The 22,895-nt window shown below is 36.7% G+C and overlaps 1 protein-coding gene across 2 annotated transcripts in view; it reads right to left on the bottom strand.

The window, feature by feature from the left end:
- Positions 1 to 21,950, bottom strand: part of RGS22 (regulator of G protein signaling 22) — a 131,075-nt gene extending 109,125 nt beyond the window's left edge. Inside the window, exons 1-4 of one of the 2 annotated variants that reach the window (XM_037503303.2) lie at positions 21,910 to 21,950; positions 21,375 to 21,455; positions 20,636 to 20,686; positions 6,623 to 6,651 (exon numbers count right to left, since the gene is read on the bottom strand). Coding sequence is in view for 1 of the 2 variants with exons in the window: in XM_037503294.2 (XP_037359191.1) it covers positions 6,623 to 6,651; positions 7,161 to 7,185 (54 nt within the window). In the remaining variant the exon portion in view is untranslated. Of the gene's footprint in view, positions 1 to 6,622; positions 6,652 to 7,160; positions 7,190 to 20,635; positions 20,687 to 21,374; positions 21,456 to 21,909 lie in introns of those variants that run through there. The other variant, XM_037503294.2, reaches the window with a different exon arrangement.
- Between the last annotated feature and the right edge of the window lie 945 nt (positions 21,951 to 22,895).

Genomic DNA, 22,895 nt, shown 5'->3' with positions numbered 1-22,895 from the left:
AAATCCAGAAATAAACCCACAGATTTATGGTCAACTAATCTTTGACAAAGGAGCAAAGACTATGCATTGGAGCAAAGAAAGTCTGTTCAATAAATGGTGCTGGGAAAACTGGGTGGCTACATGCAAAAGAATGAAGCTTGACCACTACCTCACACCATACACAAAAATCAACTCAAAATGGACTAAAGAACTAGACATAAGACCTGAAACCATAAAATACATAGAAGGAAATATAGGTGAAACACTACGTGATATTCACATCAAAGACATCTTTACAGACACATCACCCAAAGCAGTGATAGTGAAGGCAAAGATAAACAGCTGGGACTACATCAAATTAAAGAGCTTCTGCACAGCAAAAGAGACAATAACAAAAACAAAGAGAAACCCCACCAACTGGGAGAACATTTTTGCATACAACACTAATGATAAAGGACTGATCACAAAAATCTGCAAAGAGCTGATGAGACTCAACAACAACAAAGAAAATAATCCAGTCAAAAAATGGGCAGAAGAGCTAAAAAGAAACTTCTCTGAAGAGGAAATGCAAATGGCCAACAGGCATATGAAAAAATGCTCAACATCACTTGTAATCAGGGAAATGCAAATCAAAACTACCATGAGATACCACCTTACACCAGTGAGAATGGCACATATTAAAAAAACTAGCAACAACAAATGTTGGCGAGGGTGTGGAGAAAAAGGAACTCTTCTGCACTGTTGGCGGGAGTGCAAACTGGTCCAACCACTATGGAGAGCTGTGTGGAGATTTCTGGACCTACTAAACATAGAGCTTCCATATGATCCAGCAATTCCACTCCTAGGGATTTACCCAAAGGACACAGAAACATCAATTCCAAAGAGCACCTGCACCCCTATGTTTATAGCAGCACTGTTTACAATAGCTAAGCTTTGGAAACAGCCCAAATGCCCAAAAATAGATGACTGGATCAAGAAGATGTGGTACATATATACCATGGAATATTACTCAGCATTCAAAAAAGATAAACACATGCCATTTGCAGCAACATGGATGGCGCTGGAAGGGATCATGCTCAGCGAAATAAGCCAGAAAGAAAAAGAAAAACACCAGATGGTCTCACTCATAGCAGGAATCTAGAAAACTTAAATAAGGGACCAGGAAAATGAATAACTACAAGAAAGTGAAAATCAAAATCCACAAAAAACTATGAACCAGAGACACTCTATGGGGGGTAGGGGGCGGGAAGGGAGGGATGGGGGTCAAAATAAGGGGGTTGCAATTGTATGGGGAATATAAAAATAAAATTTATTATTAAAAAAATAAAATGTACAAATAAATAAATAAATAAATAAATAAAATTCTCCATGTGTATCTCTGGCAAAAAAGAAAATATAATAAGAAAAAAGCTACTATGAATATAGGAACACTTTATTTTTATACTGCCAATAATGGAAAACCAAAATAGCACAATTTAAATAAAACAGAAGTTTGTTTCTTATATGTAATCATAAGTTGTTCAGGACTGGCACTGTGTTTTCACAAATGTCAAGAGACCCTTTGATCCTGTGACTCTGCCAGCCTCAAGACGCCACTTATATCCCATAGTCCAAGATAACTGCTTCAGGGGCCTCCCCTGGTGGCGCAGTGGTTGAGCGCTGAGTTGCGAGGCTGCCAGCAGCCTCTGCAGCGCCAGTTCAATCCCAGGCCACCGGCAAGGGTCCCACAAAAAAAAAAAGATAACTGCTTCACCCCAGAATCACATCCTCATTCCAGTCAGCAGTAAAGTAGAAAAAAAGGGTACATTTCTACCTTACACTTCTGTGTTTTAGTCAGAGTGACATTGGTTCTAATTGTGGCTTGACTAATTACTAGCTGTGTGACAAGGATCAGTTGTTTAATCACTGAACACCTTTGCTTTCCAGAAGTAGGTCACAACCCTCCTGCTTATATTCCATCAGTCAGAGTGTGGTTGCATGACCATGTGTAGCTGTAAGGATCTATAGTTTGTATTATAGGAAAAGGAAAAATGAGTAGAAGAAACCAGAAATCTCTGCTACACACTTTTTTCTAAGAATACTAATGAGAAAAAATACTTTCACACTTTTGAAAAACAAAGGTAAATATATGTATAAGACATAGGAATTATTCACCCTACAAATAAAGCATGATGTGCATATGAACTTAAAGATCTGGTCACAAACTGGTCTCAACTGGAAAGCCGCACAAGGGCTCAAAGGCAATCTGGATGATTTTAAGTTGGAAAGGTTTCATGGCAGAGATGAACTGTGCCTGAAAGAATGTGGGAGATTGTGAAATACATGGGGGAGAGCAACTGAGACAAAACTCAGCAGCAAAGGAGAGGAGGCAAGTGTAGCAGCTTGGCTGCGGCAGGAGGCATGTGGAAGCACTTTATAAACCCAAAACAGTATGAATGTTGTCTTTATCACATAGGAAAGTATTGAGAGGTAAGGTTAAAAAAAGTTGAAAAGTTATGAAAAAAAGATTCTGAACATTAAAGGGAGGTTTTGGACAATAGGGTTCTGCCAGTTACTAGATGTGTGGCCTCAGGTCAAGTGACTTAACTTCTGTGAACTTCTACTTCCTCATCTGTGAAGCTTGGATGTTAACAACTACCTAATAGGGTTGTTTTGAGGTTAAATACTAGCATGGAGTCAACAGTCAGTAAGTCGTAAGATTAATAAATGGCCTGAACAATCAGATAACATGGTGATTTTTTTTTTTAGGAGTTAATAGCAACCTGACAGGGTAGGAGTGATGGGAGAAGGAAAATCTAAAGTTAGAGAAAAGCAATAGCCAGTATTCCACCACAGTGGATGCACAAAGGTTTGCACTTTAAACATTAGGCAAAGAAAAATTGAAGTTGGCAGAAGGAATAATGCAGGCAGTGATATCAGCTAGAACTACTGCCAGAGTTCAGACGCAGGGATGAGGGCCCGAAATAAGACAGTAGCTGTGAGGATGAATAAAAAGATCTGCCCATGAAAGGAACTAGGTAAGTGATTACAGGTGAGAGGTGAAGAAAGAAAAGTTCTGGGTTGGGTGTCTAAATGACCAGTGACACTACTAACCAAAATAAGAAGAAAAAAAAAAGAGGAAAAACAATTGGGGGAGAGGAGATAAGTTCAGTTTAGACTTTTGAAGCAATGTAGAAACACCTAGATGATGAAGGTATCCGATGATGAAACAGTGTTCTGGCAATAGAGGTAGTATCTGGGCTAGAATTGTCTAGAATTGGCAGTCCTGTGAAATAAGAGAAGCTGAAGCGACAGGAGAAGAACAGCGCAGCCAGAAAAAGCCTGGAGAACAAAATCCCGAACAAGGTCAACACTTTCATGGGCAAAAGAAAAAGAGAAGCCAGAAAGAACCTAAAAATAAGAAATGAGAGAAATGGAAGATAGTGGTATCAAAGAAACCAAGAACAAGAAGAGTGACTAATAGAATGTTCAAGTTATTGTAAGTTCCCAGAAAGTTACAAAGACCTGAAGAGATTAACAGACTGAATAAACATTGAGAGCTGCTGAGTGCCTTACAGAGAGTTTACGCTGGAATTGTGTAAGGATTAGCTAGCTCCAGAAATGCCTTACCTCCTGCTGGAATAAAGAATGTTTCAGGAAGGAGCTTAAAGAAACTTGCCTCTACAGTTATACCAAGGCACTAAGATGTAAGGAGATTCTGAAATGCTCTTTGTGCTTCTATATGGTCTCTCAGAATTTGACCAAAGGCCTGGAAGAGTGAAAGTGGAAGCTGCTGGGGAGATACAGTCTTAACCCTTCCTTCTCCCTAAGCCCTTGCTAAATTGTGAACTTTTGAGACTTAACCCTTAGCATCTAGCACTGCACTGCAAAAATAGGAGGCACTCATGTTTGAATAAAAAGCTAAAAGCAAATAAGATAATTGTCTAACAAGAGAAATAAGTGCTTGAGGACATTAAGTAAATAATATAGAGAGATGATTAGGACTCTTGGAATCAAACTAAGACTTTAATAGGAATTAGGCTCTGCTACTTCCTATATATCTGTGTAACTTTGGGCAAGTTTCTTAAAAGCACAATAGAAATTACAATAAAATGCATTCTAAATATTGTACTCACCTAAGTGACAATGTATGTAATATGTTTGGCAAAAGTACTTATTACTAAACTCTGCAGTAGTCTGACCTAACAATAACACTTAAGACATTTTAAAACGAATCATAACTATAAATTGACCACTTGTTATGAATCAGTGCCATTTATTAATGTTTACTGCAACCAGGAATTACACAGTCACATCACAATAAAACCACAGAGATAAACCTACTTTTCATGGAGTCTTTAAAGAGTTTAGAAAAATTAAATTAGGTCATTTATGTAAGAAGACTTTACAATGACTAGCACCCACCATAAAAATCACTTGGCCCCCTCTTCTTAAAAGGATGCCTATTTTATAACAAATACATACAGAACATTCCATCCCAAAGTAGGAGAATATACAGTCTTCTCAAGTGTTCACAGAACATTCTCAAAGACAGATCACATGTTGGGACAAAAAAACAAATCTCAATAAACTTTAAAGTATCAAAATCATACCAACCATCTTCTCCAATCACATGGTATGAAGTTAAAAATCAACAAGAAAAATGGAAAGAACACAAACATGAAGATTAAACAACTTGTTACAGAACAACTATTGAGTCACTGAAGGAGAAATCAAAATGTGTATGGAGACAACAGAGAATGAGAATACCATATACCAGAACCTTGCAATGCAGTAAAAGCAGTATTAAGACAGGACTTTAGGGCAGTCCTGGTCCTCAATCAGAAATAAGAAAAACCTGAAATAAACAATCTAACCTTACACTTAAAGGAAATAGAAAGAGAAGATCAAATGAAGCTCAACGTCTGTAGAAGGAAGGAAATAATAAAAATTAGAGTGAAAATAAACAAAAAAACACAAAAGCTCAAAGAAACAAACTAGTGTTTTGAAGAAACAAAAATTGACAAACTTTTAGCCAGGCTCATTAAGAAATAAAGATAAAAGACTCAAATAATAAAATAAGACGTGAAAGAGGAGACACAATGGATACCACAGAAATACAAAGGACCACAAGCAACTACTATGACTGTTTGTATTACAACAAAGAAAACAGATAAATTCCTTGAATCATCCAATCACCCAAGAAATTCTGAACATCCCTATCACAAGTAAAAAAATTGAAATAGTAATGCTTCCAAAATACTTTTAAAAATCAAAAGTCCAGGACTAGAGGGCTTCATGGGTGAATTCTAGCAAACAAAGAAAGTCTACTACCCATTCTTCTCAACAAGAAAACATTCACCCAATTAAAAAATGGGCAGAAGATCTAAATAGACTTTTCACCTAACCAGACAGACAGATGGCCAACAGATACATGAAAAAATGTTCTATATCACTTATCATTAGAGAAATGCAAATTTAAACCACAGTAAGATTTAATCTCACACCAGTTAGAAAAGTTATTATCAAAAAGTCAAGAAATAATAAGTGTTCACAAGGTTGGGGAGAAAAACCAACCCTTGTGCACTGCTGGTAGGAAAGTAAATTGGTGCAGCTACTTTGGAAAACAAAATGGAGGTTCCTAAAAAAATTAAAAATGGAACTAGCACATGAACCAGTGATGCCTCTTTAGGTATTTATTCGAAGAACATGAAAACACTAATTTGAAAATATATATGCATCTCCATGTTCATTACAGCACTATTCACAATAGCCATGATATAAAAATAACCTGTGTCTGGGCCTCCCTGGTGGCACAAGGGGTTAAGGCACAACCTATGAAGCTGTCCGCAGTCACTGCAGCAGGAGTTCGATCCCCGGCCAGGGAGATACTCACATGACACCACAGACTTCTCCTGCTCGCCCGCTGCTCCCCTCAGCAGTGTATTTCAGTCAATCCACCTGTTCTGTACCCCACTCTGTCTCTGGTGAATCCTCTCACCCCCCCACTTCTGGCCTGTAACCCAGTTCTTGTATGCATAAATAAATAAATCTTTAAAAAAAAATCCTGTGTCCAATGATGAATGGAATCAGACTATGCTCTATATGAACAATGGAATAATACTCAGCCATTAAAAAGATTCAGTCTTGCCATTTCAACAATATGGATGGTCCTTGAAGGGGTTATGGTAAGTAAGTCAAAAGGAGAAAGACAAATAGGTAGGATTTCACTCAACTCTGGAATATAAAGAAAAACAAAAGCAATCAAACAACACAACAAAAACAAGCCCCTAGACTCTGACAACAAAATAGTGGTTACCAGAGAGGAAGGAGGGAGAGAACAGCTTGGTGGTATGGTGACTGGACACTGGGTGGTGGGGGTGGTAAGAAATACAGAGTAGCTGAGGTGAGAAACTGTACACCTGCAACCTAATCAGTATGGTAAAATGTTACCGCTGTAAAAAGAAAAAAACAAAAAGAGTACCCTTTGAAGAATGTAAAAAGATCTACTCGGCACCCCTATTACTAAGTCAAACCTTTTATTACATTCATTTTATAAAATGGAGAAAAGAAAATACACAGCTTTTTCCTACAGTCTATGATTTGCTATTTTAAAAAAGCCGGGTGGGGTTGGGAATGAGTAGCCTTGCTAAATTGTACTTACAAATTCTTCTTCTGTAATAGCTGGTGGCTCTGAAACAAGATAAAATATTACATTATCGCATTCAAATCTGATTTCCTTTTGAAGTAAATGAAATAATTTGAGACAGCACCTAGCCCTGCTTTGTTCATGGGCAAGCTCGGTAAAATTTTGGCCCTCTGTTCATTCTCTGCACATGGATTGAATTTTAAGTTGGAATTCAAGGTGGAAGTGGGAAGGAAAGGCCTCTGGAATCCAGTTTGGTCACTAATTCACTGTGACCCTGGAGTTAGCCTTAATAGATGGAGGCCTCCATTTTCCCAGCTGCAAAACGGAGAAGTAAGCAAGATAAAATAAGATGGTGCCAATTAGACCACGTGAATGGGAGCGGGGTGAGGCTAAAATTCGTAAGAAAATGCGGATGAGACGGCAATGAAGCCGTTTTTTGAAAGTTTGGGAGAGGGGACGCCCCGGCGGGCGGGTAAGTCAACTAAGAGGCGGGTGCCGGTCGGGCCCAGGCCTCTGGAGCGTGGCCGGCCGCCGGCCCTCCCCGCCCACCTACCCGCGGTGAGCCGCTTCTCCCGCATGCCGCCGCCGCCCGCGCCCGCCGCCCGCGCGGGCCGAGCCTTCGAACGCGCCCGATTCCCCGCGGGAGCGGACGCGCACGGAGAGGCGCGCCCGCCGGGCTGCGCCAGCTAGTGCAGCCCCCGCCTCCCCGAGTTGCTATGGAGCTTAGACAATGCGGGCGCTGACCAGCCCACCGCCCGGCTGGGCGCCGCGCCAGAGGTCAGAGCGGTCACGCGCTTTTCCCGGCCCCTCGGGTGAGGGAAGAACACGCGGGACGCCCAGCCGGTCCTCCCGCGGCGCAGTCACTAGGGAGGGCCCGGGAGACGCTCGCTGCCCTTAAAGACCAAACTAGCCAGGGCTTGTTACTGGGGTGAGGCGATTCAGGCCCGGTCTACCGCAACAAGATCCTGCCCCTGCCCTCACCGTCCAGGAAATTTGATGTGCCCTAGCAAGACAAGACCCACTGGCAGGTGGGTGCTGGAGACTGAGCCAGACAGGCTGGCTGGCAAGAGTCAGGCCTCCCTCAAGGTTTTTTTTTTTGAAACTAGGGGAGGACATGCCCCAGTTCTTCAGTTCATTCCCAGTTGTATGAAATGCCTGTATAAAAAAGTTGAATAGTCGTGTACTTTAAGAACCAGATCTTCCTTACACGTTTGCTCCAATCGATTAGGGCTGCTGCATTTTCACGATAACTGAGCTGTAAAAAGTTACTCCAGGAGGCTGTTGAAGAGGGGACAGTAAACTGAAGATGTCCATACTGTGTGTTCCAGGAAAAGCTATAATGGCAGAATTTAAGTGAAAAATAAAACTTTCAAAAGGGCCTAACAATATAAACAGAAAAACAGTACTTTTAACTAGGTAAAAGGACACTTTAGTATATAAGCCCTGAGTAAACTCAAATTTCTAGGTCAGACTTCTTCCCCCTAAGCCTAAGCAACTTAAATACAGCTGTTTGCTCTACACAGTAGTGGGTCTCCTTTGAATGCTTTAAAACAAAATGTCTAAAAGGAAATTCACACTGTCATTGTTCCCCATCTTCAAATTTCATCTTGTTTCAAATTTCATCTTCTTACATAAATCCCATGTTCGGTAAGCGGTACCTTCAACCACCAAGCAATCCCATGTTTAGTCAAATTCTAGGTCCTGCCCATTCTACCTTAAAGTATTTCTAGAATCTGGATCTTCTTTCCACTCACACTAACAACCACAGACTTAGAACAGGCTCCCATTTGAACTGTTGTAAAAACTTCCTACCTTGCTTCTCTTTCACTCTTTGCTTCTTTAGTGTTCCCCTTAAGTCCATTCTCCATGCTGAAAGCAAATAATCTATCTAAATGCAAATCTGACCTACTTAAAATCTGCAGTGACTCTACATTTGCCTCCTGCAGTGAGGGGAGCACTCCAAGGCCTTTCAGGTGCTGTGAATGCTTAAGTAAGCAAGGAGTAATACACTGGGTGCCTATATTACAAGGAACCGTAACACCTGCCCAGTTCTATGAATTGCCTTTTCAATATTACACATACAAACACAAAAATCACACAATAAACCACTACCTGGGCCAAACAAAATCAGAGGATCAAAGAATGTCAAGGGAGCATAGTGGAAGAAAATTGTAAAGGGGAAGTGTTGGGGGACAAATCATGAAGAGTTTTGTCTGCAGGTGTAAGGACTCTGGCTCTCATTCCAAAATAAGTGAAATGTGAGCCCTCGGAGTTCTGAAGGAAGAAGTAGCGGGTTTTTTTTTCATTTATTGGAAACGCAGCACTATAGGTGCTGTACAGACCATAGCTGGGCACAAATAGAAGCAGGCAAGGGTTGATGGTGGCTCAGACCTGCACGGCAGCAATAGCAGGTTTGAGAAGGACTCAGATTCTGCATATAGTTTAAAGGTAGAGCTGAGAAGATTTCCTCACATGTTGTGTGAATGAAAGTAGTTGAGAATATCATGAAAGGTTTTGGCATGAGCATCCAAAAGAATGGAGTTACGTCATTGACCATGGAGAAAGCTGTGAGTGAATTACATTGTAGGGAAGAGTTTAAGAAGTCTATTAGCCATCCAATGAAGGATTTGAGTTTGCAGTGTGCAGAGGAGACTGGAACTAAGGAGATGTAAATTTAAGAGTTGATATGTAAATCATATTGGGTATTTGCTCCAGTGGTTTTGACCATGGGGAAGCCCTCTTGCCTTTATCAGGCTAAATCATTCTTCAGTCCTCTACTTGAGTGCTGTCTTCTCTAGTACTCCATCTAATAAATTCCTTTCACTGACCTCTCCTCTTGTTCTATATATATTTGGTATTTTGGTAAACTTAAATCTTAAAACCATATTAATATTAAAATCATCTCTACAAAGAGGTTTAGCCTCTACCCTCAGTGCCATTCATCATATGAAACTTATGGGGTGAAGAAGATATATCTTGATCATAGTGTCTCCCCTGCCAGACAAGTATGAAGGAGATATCTTTTTTTTAATTTATCCCTGGCCCTACCCTACACACACTCCTCAATGCCTCCCACTCAGTAAATATTTGTTGAAATACCTTTCTCCACTGCTCTGTTTCATGCTCACAGACAAAATTAGTTAATCCCTGACATTATTATTCTCAACAATTTAGGAAGGTGATTTACAGAGGTGAGGTAATTTTCTCAGTGACAAACTGCTTGAAAGTGTTGAGGCCACAAGGTGATCCAGCTCTGTCTTATCCAAAGCCTTTGCACTTTAACAACCATGCTATGCAGCCTTTCGCTCTAAAAACAATCTCATGAAATTTTAAAATAGCACAAGACCCCAACAACAGTATTAGTTTTTCTCCCGAATTGTTTTACATAGCATAAGCCTCTCCAGTCCCTTCCATGTTCTCACAAATAGCAACATTTCAACTCTTTTTATAGCTAAGTACTATTCCATTATGTATATATACCACATGTTCTTTAATCCATCTGTCATTGGGCACTTATATTGTTTCCATAACTTGGCTATTGTAAGTAGTGCTGCAGTCAACACAGAAGTGCACATATCCCTTTGAGTTAGCAGTTTTGTGTACTCTGAAAAAATACCAAGGAATGGAATTGCTGGATCATATGGTAAATCTATTTTTAATATTTTGAGGAGCTTCTATACTGTTTTCCCAAAGGAACTGGACCATTCTATGTTCCCACCAACAGTGCATAAATGTTCCTTTTTCTCTATATCCTCACCAACATTTGATTTTTTTTGATATGGACTTGTTTCATAAGAGTGAGGTGGTATCTCATTGTGTTTTTGCTTTGCATTCCCTAACAATAAGTGAGGGTTCTTGATTCTATCCCATTGTGTAGTCAATGTTTTTGTATATCTCTGAGGAATTCCACTGAAATTTTGATAAGAATTGCTTTAACTCTGATGTTGCTTTGGGCAAGATGACTGTTTTAACAATGCGCTTCTTCTATTCCATGAGCATGGGATTGTTTTCTTGATTTATTTCTCTTCCAGCTCATTAGTTGCAAAAAAAGGAATGCAACACACTTTTGTATGTGTTATTTTGTAGCCTGACACTTTATTGTACTGATTTTTTGTTTCTATAGATTTTCAGTAGAGTCTTTAGGGTTTTCAGTGAATATTATGTCATTTAAAAGTAGTGATAATTTTACTTCTTTTCCAATTTGGATTCATTTTGTATCTTTCTCTTATCTAATTGTTTTATCTAGGTGTTCCAATACTATGTTGAATAGCAGTGATAAGAGTGGACATCATCATGCACCTAATCTTAGAGAAAAAGCTTTTCACCATTGAGTATGGTGTTAGCTGTGGGTTTGGCATATATGGCTTTATTATGTTGAGATATGTTCCTTCTATCCCAGTTTTACTGTTTTTTTATCATAAAGGGATTCTGGAAATTGTCAAATGTTGTCTCTGCATTTATTAATATGGCCCATATGTTGCTCTTATGTGACTTTTTTTCTTAGCATGTTTTCTAATTGCATTCATGTTGAAGCATAAATACTTAATTTCCTTTATTGCTGAATAATATTCCAACAGTATAGATACACCATAATTTTTCCATTCACCATTTGATAGACATTTGGGTTGTTTCTACATTTTGGTTATTATGAATAATGCTGCTAAGAATATTTGTGTCCAGGTTTTTTTGTGGGGATTTGTTTTCATTTCTCTTGGATATGTAATTAGGACTGAAACTGCTAGGTCAAATGTAATCTTATGTTTTTCTGGCAACCCTATGTTTAACTTTTTGAGGCACTGCCAGACTGTTTTCCAAATTAACTGTACCAATATTACCACCAGCAGTGAGTGAGGGTTCCAATTCCACTGTTTTCTCATACACTTATCATCTGACTTTTTGATTACAGACATTCTACTGGGTGTGAGGTGATTCTCTGTAGTTTTAATTTGCACTGCCCTCATCATTAAATTTTATTTACTCTTAACACATTTTATTCTCTGTGCGCCAAACTAGCTAGTTTTTCCAAAAAGGTCTTTTTCTACAGCTACTCATTGTTGAAGACTGATAGTTCAAAGCCAAGAGTTTATAATGGCAAATATATCTACATAAATTTTCTGTTTATTATCTTTTGATTTGGGGCATGTTAGGAAATTTGAAGGTCATGTTTGGCGTGGCCTTTCTTAAATATAAACTTTGTAGTACACTTGCATTTCAGATCTCAGATAGTCTCCCTGAGAAAAGCTAAAACTGTGAAATGAGAAGCCAAAATAACCATAGACCAGAAGTGATATGCTAAGTTGCTCTGGGCAAAGAAAAATGATCAGCTTTCAAATATGAATCCCAAACCAAATGTCATAAGGGTTGACCTGAATTGCATGGGTTAATTTGCATTATGGCTACTCTGTAAGAAGCTGCAAGACTTTATTGAACGACTCTTCCAAGTACTACTATAGAGACTGACTAGCATGTCTGTGTATATTTGTATATATTTCTTAAACAATCCAATGCAAAATTTCAGGCATCCTATATGTTTAAACATTTAAAATCACCAGTCCTTCATTGGGTTTGGTGTGGTAGGGTTCAATTTAAATCCATCTATAAACCTTTCTGGGTGTGAACCCAAATCTTTCCAATGGTATAAATTCATATTCTCTTTGTAATTTTAATTTTTGATATTTTATATGACTGAGTATGAATATAAAAATGAACAACAGTCACACCAGATATGACACTAGAACTCTTAACTCATAACCTCTGCAGCAACTGGTGTTGGAAGCCAAACCACAACTTCTGCAGGCCCAGAATGGTCAGGATTTGGTAACAGCCATTGCCCAAATTTTTGTCCCCACTTCCAATTCATGACAAAGCAGAGAAAGTCAAATATCCTTCCCAAATCAATCACATAGCATGCCTTCTAGATTCTAGTTAGCCTGCTTCCAGCTGCCTTGTGCCAACAACCTAAAATCAAAGTATCAAATCAATGTCATCCCCCCTTTCTGTAACCATATGCTTTTCCACTGTCTTGTCTGTCGGTGAGTTTCCGCCTAATGCAAGTGATGGTGGCTGGCTCCCTTGTTATAACAAGTTCTGAATAAATAGCCTTTTCTAGTTCTCATTTGGGTTTTCATTTATTTCCACATAACTATATCTTTTATTTTTACACATAAATGAATCAGAATGATAGGACAGCACAATAATTGTCCTAAGAGGCTGGATGGTAACGCAACATCTAATAACATATGATACCATCTTCACTCTAATCCCTAAAGTAATTGCAATTGTGGCAGGAGAGAATGTATATATTTCCACTCTTTTCTGATAATCACAAGCTTTCCCTTTTGTGAAATTACATATCTATATTGGATAACAACTACACACATCCGTATCACATTTAACTGGAAAACAGCATTTTTTTCTATTTCCTAACTTAACAGTTCATAATTTTTTGAAGAAGGAACATAATTAGTTTAATACATTCATTAGGCAATTTCTTAACTTATCCAAGATAACTACCATCTGGACCTGCTGGTTTAGATTTATTCTAATTGTCAATATATTCCATTACAGTACTTTGTTTTTTGGACAAACTGATGAGATAATTCAGTTTTTAACCCTTCCCTAGTTAAAGTTTTAAAATTCTAATATTTCTCTAATATTACAAATAGAAAATACATTCTTATATTATGGTATTTTTTACAAATGGAAAACACATTTTCCCCTTCCTTCTCATTTTTCTTCTTCCCTTCCCCCTGCCCTTTTTAAAAAATGAATTTGAGCCTAAGGGATTTTTTGGCCTATGTTAAATCTCTCCTGTAGCCCCAACAACTAGAACAAACCTGGCAAGATACAGAAAATGCTCAATATAGCTATTAAATGCAAGAACATGGAGAAATCAATATACTATCAAAACAATAAATATTAGATACCATTATATATCTTTTCAAATGGCCAAAATCTGGAACATTGACAAGGATGTGAAGCAAGAAGAACTCATTATTTGTGGGGAGCAAAATGGTGCAACCACTTAAGTGGCTTCTTATAGAACTAAATATACTGTTAGCATATGATCCACTGGTCATGTTCCCAAAAGAACTGAAAACATACCCACCCAAAAACCTATCCACAGATGTTTATAGAAGCTTAATTCATAATTGCCCAAACTTAAAAGCAACTAAGAAATCCTTCAGTGGATGGATAAACTGTGGTACATCTAGACAATGGAATATTATCAGCACAAAAAACAAATTAGCTATGGATCCGTGAAGGCATGGAGGAACTTTAAAATGGAGATCTCCAATCTCCTTACCTGAAGCTGAACGGCCAGAAGAGATTCTCCAACAATGTAGCAAAACCAAAACTTCACCATCTTGGGAGCAGTACAACTCAGGTTAGTATGAGCAGGCAACAGCTAAGACTAAATATCTGGAATCAAACAGCCATCATTTTAATCCCAGGCCTAAATTCACTAGTGTGGGGCAAACACATTTTAAAGCTCTTCTAAGTCTTATCTGAAAACAAAGACCAAATACTAATGATACCGCCCTCACAGCATTGCTCTAAATAATGTCTATAGGACACAAAGCTCACTTCTTGGTCAAATTCAAAATTTGCCACCAATAGTAAAGATCTATACATAACTTATGATGAAGGATTAGTGGAATGTGTGTATATGGAAGAGCAAAAATGCAATCCCAAAATTAAAATAAAAATATATTTGGGGTCACCATCTCAGAATTCCACAGCCCATTTAGCCAATATTTACCATGTCTCTGTATGGTTATAGTAGCAGCAGACAATAGAGCACTAGAAAGATCAGTCCTTATCTTATGGACATTTATACTCCTCATGAAATAATTCAAGGGCACTTACAAAATAACTTGAAAATGAGTGCAAATTATCTTGTTTCAGTAAACATAAAGTATACATTTCTCTGGAAGCAGAAAGGAAAAAAGAGGTCTTTCATGTCAGCAGCCACAACATCTCTCATTTTTAGCAATGACACAGAAGAATAGTTTGACTTAGCGCTCCCTCTCTCTGCTCCCACAGTACCTTGTAGGAGCCTGACTCAGGCTGTGTGTAGGAGAGGCGGCTGGGACAGTCTTCTGTCAAACAGTCTTCTGTCAGTCTTCTGTTCTGTCAAACACTGAACTTTTGTTCAGTGCTTCAGCACTAGATTTAGTCCTGGGGACACAGATACAGGCCAGAGGAATTCACTGTCACATGAGTTCTAAAAACTACAAAGAAGCTCTGCAGAATGACATAACCAGGCCGGAGGTGGAGGGAGGTGGTCAGCCCCAGTGTCTACTAACCAGGGGCTTACAAAGAAAGTAGGAGTGAAACAGTGTGGGAGGGAGAAAGCAGCATAGCAAACTCAAGTAGTTGAAGGGCTGGAGCAAAGGGAGTATGTGAAGTAGGTGGTGTCTCAATTATAGCTCTCTAAAGTAAATCTCTATATTTGAAGTTTCCTATGATTGCAGTTGAAAGAGTAGAGAGATTTGATTCAAATTTGTTATATGATAACCAATTATTATTAATTCATCAATTCAATTAAGATTTTAAAATGAAACTCTTAGATTTGTACTTTAATAAGCTCACCCAAATCATACATTATTTTTATTCTTTTCCACTTCACTCCTACATTATTTATTCTTAACCTGATTTTATTATTATGAAAATATTTTTTAAAGATTTATTTTTATTTATTTATTAATATAAGAACTGCAGTATAGGCCAGAGGTGTGGGGGTGAAAGGTTTCACCAGAGACAGAGTGGGAAGCAGAACATGTGGCTCTACTGAAATACACTGCTGAGGGGAGCAGCAAGAGAGACAGGAGAGGTCTGCTGCACCAAAAGGGTTAGCTCCCTGGCCAGGGATTGAACTCATGGGCGGAGGATTGAATTCCTGCCGCAATGGCTGGTGATGGCTTGAGAGCACTGATACTTTAACCCCTGCACCATCAGGAAAGCCCTATTATGAAAATATTTTAAGTGTATGACTATTGAGCTTTTTTCAGTGACACTAAAGATACTTCAAGTCCTTAACATTTACTAGAAGGTATGAAAACATTCAAGAAGTGACAATACATTCAGTTATAAAATTAACAAATTCTGGGACTCTAATGTACAGCTTGGTGATTAGAGCTAATAAAACTGTATTATCTACTTGAAAGTTGCTCAGAGTAGATCTTAAATGTTCTCACTCCTCTCCCACCCCACCCCCCAAAAAAGAAAAGAAACAGTAATTGTATGATGGGATGGAGGTGGTAGTTAATACTATGTGATTATTTTACAATATATAAAAATAAATATGTTGTATATCTTAAACTTACACAATGTTATCTATCAATTATTTCTCAATAAAACTGGAGGAAAATAAAATTTTCTCCTTTTAACTTCTAAGTTCTGTCTTGAGAACACATTTCCCTCATTTAAATATCATGTTGTTTATTTTCTGGCTGGTAGCTATTTGCCACTTAATCATAAAGGGATACATATTTCATCTCTAAAGGTCAAAATCTTTTGCCCTTAAATACCTAATGTGTGTAAATACATAAACATACACATTTTCATTTTTATTCATATCATTATCAAGGCACTCATCATATCATTATCATGATTCAATATCATAGCATGTGCCAATCATTAATTTAATAATTCATCATCTATCATACACAAGATACTGTGTATGACAGGAGGTAGAGAGAATTGAGCAAATTGGTTCTGGTCTTACGGAAATTGCTAATGCTGGAAGACAAATAAAGAATTTTATACAAATAAGACATGCCAGAAATACCACTAGAACAGTATAAATAAACATGATATTCAAAGATGGTAACAATTTCATCTTGTTGGAGAGGTCGGAAAGTGATTCATGGAAAGAAACTAAGGATTAGCTGGATTTGATGGGGTTTAGCATGGCAAGAGAGAGAAGTTGGAGAAAGCATAGGGGAAGTTTAGAAAACAGTTTGGTTTGCCTGTGCACAAAATGGAGTGGTGGGAAAGATTGCTAGAAAGTTAGGACCATTAGGAGATCCTAGTTCTACTACATTTTAAAGGAAATAACATAATAAGGGGCACATTTTAGTACAACTAATGGATATTAGTTGTTAATGGATATTTAGGACAGATTCAGTTGAGGGAGAAGGTATAAGAAAAAGACACGTTGGAAGTCATTTATAAAATACAGCAAAGATGTGATTAGACTGAACTAAACACCACCTAACAGCCTTTTAACAGAAATGAGAATTGGGAGAGAAATAACTGGTAGGACACTGCCACCAAACATAACCAGCACTCACCTCCATGATTTTGCTTATATTTCCACTCCTCTGACTCCACAGCTAGTGATCAGGGAGCCAGGAGGGCAAAGCCCTTGGGCAAGTAAACACAGATGGTGGAGACATAAACCCAGCTGCCAACAAGTTGTCTGTTAAACAGTACACTCTTGCAAGCCAGCTAAAATATTTTAATTACCAACTCTAATAACTATTACAAGGATTTATTCTATACACATGAAAAAATTAATTCAAGGAACATTTCCCCTATGTGGCAATGTCATAGCACATCCACATCAAACATATAAAAGCTAAATTTACTTTTTTGGAGAGGCACCAAAATCACCATAAATGAGTCTTTGGTGCCCTCTTGTGGAATATTTAGTGTATTATTTCCCTTCCACGCAGAAACAACAACTAGTTATTTCTATCATTTGAAACATCTAAAGGACTTTCTGTATATGTTACACTATTTTTAAGAGACACAATTTAAAATAAGTAAATACATAAATAACTTATTGCAAACCAGCAATCAAATGATGAATATTTTCAGTAAATTTATGTGTCATAAATTTATGTTGATTTTGCTTTGTGTCATAAATTAAAGCAAGAGTAATGGAATAACTAAACTTACACAGTGCTAAGCACCAAACATATTTTCTCAACAGTACTTTTAAATTATTTACAAATTAACAACACCTTAAATTTTGCAAAGAAAGCCATATTATGACTTTAAGTCTTTACATAGGTGTAAGAAATTTAAACAACATATTTGTGCCAATAGAAATGCTAGTATAAAATGATAGCTCTTACAGCGTTGTTTTTCTTTAACTTATCACAACTGACTTTTTTTCCCAAAATAGGGGTTTAGAAATAGGAAATACCTGTCCTTTCTGGAAAGGAGTAGAAGTCAAATAAAATATTCTTGCCCATTAACTGGCAAGACCGGCAAGGGAGATGGAGAGATTGTTAACCTAAATCAGTAGAAGATAAAGTATTTATTGATTTCCCCCAAAAATCCATACTCAATTCATTTCCTTAAGTCCTTATTAAGAAATAACACAAAATAGAGAAATAAATGTCTATTATAACCATCCTTTTATTTTGGAATTTACTTGGAAACACAGAGTAGGCCCATCAATAAATAACTCATTAAATATATATATTTGGTGAACTTTTTCTTCTTACTTTCTCATTCAATGATCAAAGTCTCTAAGAATGTAGTAATTACTAGAATGTGGTAAAACTTATTCTTGCTTTCATGCCTTCTGTCTTCAGATTACAAAGACCATGGGACTGGAACAGTGGGTTTTCACTTGAACTGAACTCTCAGATAATGGTATATTCATGCAATTCATTTAACTCTTCAAATTATAAAGTTGTTTAAGTAACAATGAACTAAGGAACTACTCTATTTGGGCAGAGTTGTTCTAAATTAGATTTTTTTCCTGGTACACCAATAGATTTTTCTTCTTAAATATCAAAACAATCTTCCATTTAAAACATGGTAATTATTTGCATATTGAATTTATTAAGAGGTGTTCTGTAAAGAGTTTTGTCATGTACAGTGGCAGATTAGCCCTCGTAGAATCCTGGCTCCTCACACTTGCTGTATTTTGATATTAGATTATTTAATATGATTTTTGGTTTCCTGATATATCAAAGGAATAAGACAGAAACTGCTCTACAGAGTGGCTGTGAGGAATCAATGAGTTAGCACATGTAAAAGATTTAGAATAATATATGTATACAAAGTAAATAATTCATGGTTTGTTGAAGCTTTTCAATTAGAATTTTTTTTTGCAAGAAAGTTAGAGTTTTACTTTGTAGTGTCATGTGTTTCATTCCCACAAAAGCTACTTTGTTTTTTCCATTCATTTTCAGTCAAATGTGTAATACCCCAGATTAGTGTAACACTAAAGGTTTTTTTTTTTTTTATTTTTATTTTTTTTTTTTTTTAAATATTAAATTTTATTTTTATATTCCCCCATACAATTGCAAACGCCCCATTCTGAACCCAATCCCTCCCCTCCCGCCCCCCACCCCCCAAAAAGTGTCTCTGGTTCATAGTTTTTTGTTGATTTTGATTTTCACTTTCTTATATTCATTTTCCTGGTCCCTTATTTAAGTTTTCTAGATTCCTGCTATGAGTGAGACCATCCGGTATTTTTCTTTTTCTTTTTGGCTTATTTCGCTGAGCATGATCCCTTCCAGTGCCATCCATGTTGCTGCAAATTGCATGTGTTTATCTTTTTTGAATGCTGAGTAATATTCCATGGTATATATGTACCACATCTTCTTGATCCAGTCATCTATTTTTGGGCATTTGGGTTGTTTCCAAAGCTTAGCTATTGTAAACAGTGCTGCTATAAACATAGGAGTGCAGGTGCTCTTTGGAATTGATGTTTCTGTGTCCTTTGGGTAAATACCTAGGAGTGGAATTGCTGGATCATATGGAAGCTCTATGTTTAGTAGGTCCAGAAATCTCCACACAGCTCTCCATAGTGGTTGGACCAGTTTGCACTCCCACCAACAGTGCACAAGAGTTCCTTTTTCTCCACATCCTCGCCAACATTTGTTGTTGCTTGTTTTTTTAATATGTGCCATTCTCACTGGTGTGAGATGGTATCTCATGGTAGTTTTGATTTGCATTTCCCTGATTACAAGTGATGTTGAACATTTTTTCATATGTCTGTTGGCCATTTGCATTTCCTCTTCAGAGAAGTTTCTTTTTAGCTCTTCTGCCCATTTTTTGACTGGATTATTTTCTTTGTTGTTGCTGAGTCTCATCAGCTCTTTGCAGATTTTTGTGATCAGTCCTTTATCATTAGTGTTGGGTGCAAAAATGTTCTCCCAGTTGGTGGGGTTTCTCTTTGTTTTTGTTATTGTCTCTTTTGCTGTGCAGAAGCTCTTTAATTTGATGTAGTCCCAGCTGTTTATCTTTCTCTTCACTATCACTGCTTTGGGTGATGTGTCTGTAAAGATGTCTTTGATGTGCAAATCCCGTAGTGTTTCGCCTATATTTCCTTCTATGTATTTTATGGTTTCAGGTCTTATGTCTAGTTCTTTAATCCATTTTGAGTTGATTTTTGTGTATGGTGTGAGGTAGTGGTCAAGCTTCATTCTTTTGCATGTAGCGACCCAGTTTTCCCAGCACCATTTATTGAACAAACTTTCTTTGCTCCAATGCATATTCTTTGCTCCTTTGTCAAAGATTAGTTGACCATAAATCTGTGGGTTTATTTCTGGATTTTCTATTCGATTCCATTGGTCTGTATGTCTGTTCTTGTTCCAATACCATGCAGTTTTGATGATTATGGCTTTGTAGTATAGTTTGAAGTCTGGGAGTGTGATGCCTCCATTTCCTTCTTTTTTTTTCAGTAGAGCTTTGGCTATTCGGGGTTTTTGGTGATTCCATATGAATTTCATCAATAATAACACTAAAGGTTTTAAGAGTAATTTTACACTACATCGTCTCAGTTTCCTTTACTCTAGATAAAGGAAATAAGCTCAGAATAAATAAGTGGTTGCATAAGGACACAGCTAGTAAGTGGTTCAGGAGCTTCTTCTATTTCACTCTACCTAGTTATAAGCTAGTTAAAAGGACGAGTACACCAAATTCACCAATTACATCTTTAAAAGCTATTTAAGAAATCTTTAGATCCCACTTTTTTTGTATGGAATAAAGCATTAATTAATGAAATTAAACATTAAGAGATTAGCAAATTATTAAGTTAGAATTGTAATAGCTTACCTGGATAAAAATTACTAGTAGAATTGGTAGGAGTGTAGACTGGTCTAGCTTCTATGGAAAACAAAATAGGTTTCTTAAAATAGTAAAAACAGACCTACTATACAATCCAGCAACTCCACTCCTCAAAGAATGCAAACACACGAATTCAAACAGATATGTGTTCATTGCAACACTACTTACAATAGCCGACTTATGGGAAAAAACAATTGTCCAACAACAGATAAATGGATAACGATGTGGTATGTATGTACAATGGAATATTACTCAGCTATTTTTTAAAAAGATAAAAATGTGCTATTAGTGACAACATGGATAACATGAATGGAAATAGAAGGGACTGTGCTATATGCATTAAGTCAGAAGGAAGGAGACAAAGATTAGATGATTTTACATATGTGAAATATAAAGAAAGCAAAGGAACAGACTTAACTACACCAAAACAAATCCAAGAAATCTGACTGCAGAATTGAGGCCACCAGAAGGGGAGGTGAGGATAGAGAACAAAGATGGAAGAGACCCAATGGACTATGATGGAGGATCATTGGTATTGTGGTGGTTTAGGTGTAGTGTAACAGACATCTGAAGAGATGGAAATTTATATCCTTAAATCATATACAGTGTTATAAAATAATGTTTATATTAAATAATATTAAAAATAATTTAGTATCTAAAAAATTACTAGTATCCCCCTCCCAAATCTATTCATTCAATACGTACTTATTGAGTACCTTCTACTTACCTGCCACTAGGCTAGGTGCGAGAGATACAATTGTGTTTAAATCAAATATGATACAGTTCAGGTCTTCAAAGAGCTTATGGTCTTATGGGGAAATAAAAGTAAACAAGCAATTTCAATAATATGAACTAAGTGGCCCAAACTAAGGAAGTATAGGATGCTATGAGAGCATACAACTAGGGTAGCTGTTCCAATATATTATAAGAATATATAATAATTTATAATAATTAGAATAATATTGACTATTTTCTGGATAGCTGGAGTCTTCATTTAATAAAGTTCTTCATGAATTCCATTTGATTTACTTCTAGTAAACTTACCTACTTCTTGGCCTCATTATACATATAAAACTTACCAATGAGAAACTTACTTTGTGAATTTCTACTCTGATCTTTTTTCAGAAAGCTTTATGATAAAATCACTAAAATATGTGGAATTAAGTCCTTATACTATGTCATTCATACCATTAGTTCATAATATTCAAATCCTAATTAAAACCAGAAATATAAAAAATTTGAACTTCCATTGTTAACAGTACCTGCAGTAGAGAAGAACACATATATATTGTTGATTTCTAAAACTAAGCATGGTAAAATCTAGTTCTTCAACACCAGAGTGAAAGACATATACACATTTGAGTTACCTAAACATAAGCAGAGAAAATATAGAATTATCTTCAAATTTCCCCCTGGTTTTGCTAACCTGTTCAACAACAGAAATTCCACCTTTCTTGCTGCTATTTTACAAATGGAACATGCAACTGCAAGTCATTATTTGAAAGAGAGACATTATAAACAATTTATTTTTCTTATTACAAAAACACATCTTTCCAACCATCCCAAATTTGTCACAGTGTTGGTGCCCAGGAAATATTAAACAAATGAAACCAGCAATTGTAGCCCTGGAAATTTAAAAGTACTTATATGAAATGTGTAATTTAAAAGGGGGGTTTATTAACTGACTTAGACTTCCATTGTGAATAACCACAGACATTTAATAACTTACTTTTATGTCTTCTTAATTATCAAAATTAGGTAAGTTCTATTTAACCATAAGTCTGTCCAAATATTACACTTATAAATTAAGAGAAAGTGTTAAATAGGAGAGTAAATTTTGAAAGAATTTTATTTATATTTCATTTCAGTCAAATGTTCTTTTCCAAATCTATAAGACCATCTGTCTCAGTTTCAAAGTTTTAAATATTATTTGGAAAACTGTTATTAAAAAGAGACTGAAAAACATTTCAACATAGTGATAAAGTGGACAATTTTAAAATGTTACATAAAACAGTTAAATACATATATATAACAACAAAAATTCTTTATTTAAAAATACAAGGTTATTAAAAAGGGTAAAAATGACAGTAAAATCTTTTCAAAACTCACTTTAAAGAAAACATACAATGACATGAATTATCATATGCACAAAGTAGGAAATAATCATCATCTGTCATTAATGGGAATATTTGCAGGCTCTCACAATATTCATAATTTTAAGTTAGACAGAGTAAATATTGGAGGGGAA

Source organism: Talpa occidentalis, unplaced genomic scaffold (genome assembly GCF_014898055.3).
Source record: "Talpa occidentalis isolate TD23 unplaced genomic scaffold, MPIMG_talOcc4v2.1, whole genome shotgun sequence".
Classification (NCBI taxonomy): Eukaryota; Metazoa; Chordata; class Mammalia; order Eulipotyphla; family Talpidae; genus Talpa; species Talpa occidentalis.
This window is presented reverse-complemented; position numbering and strand designations above follow the sequence as displayed.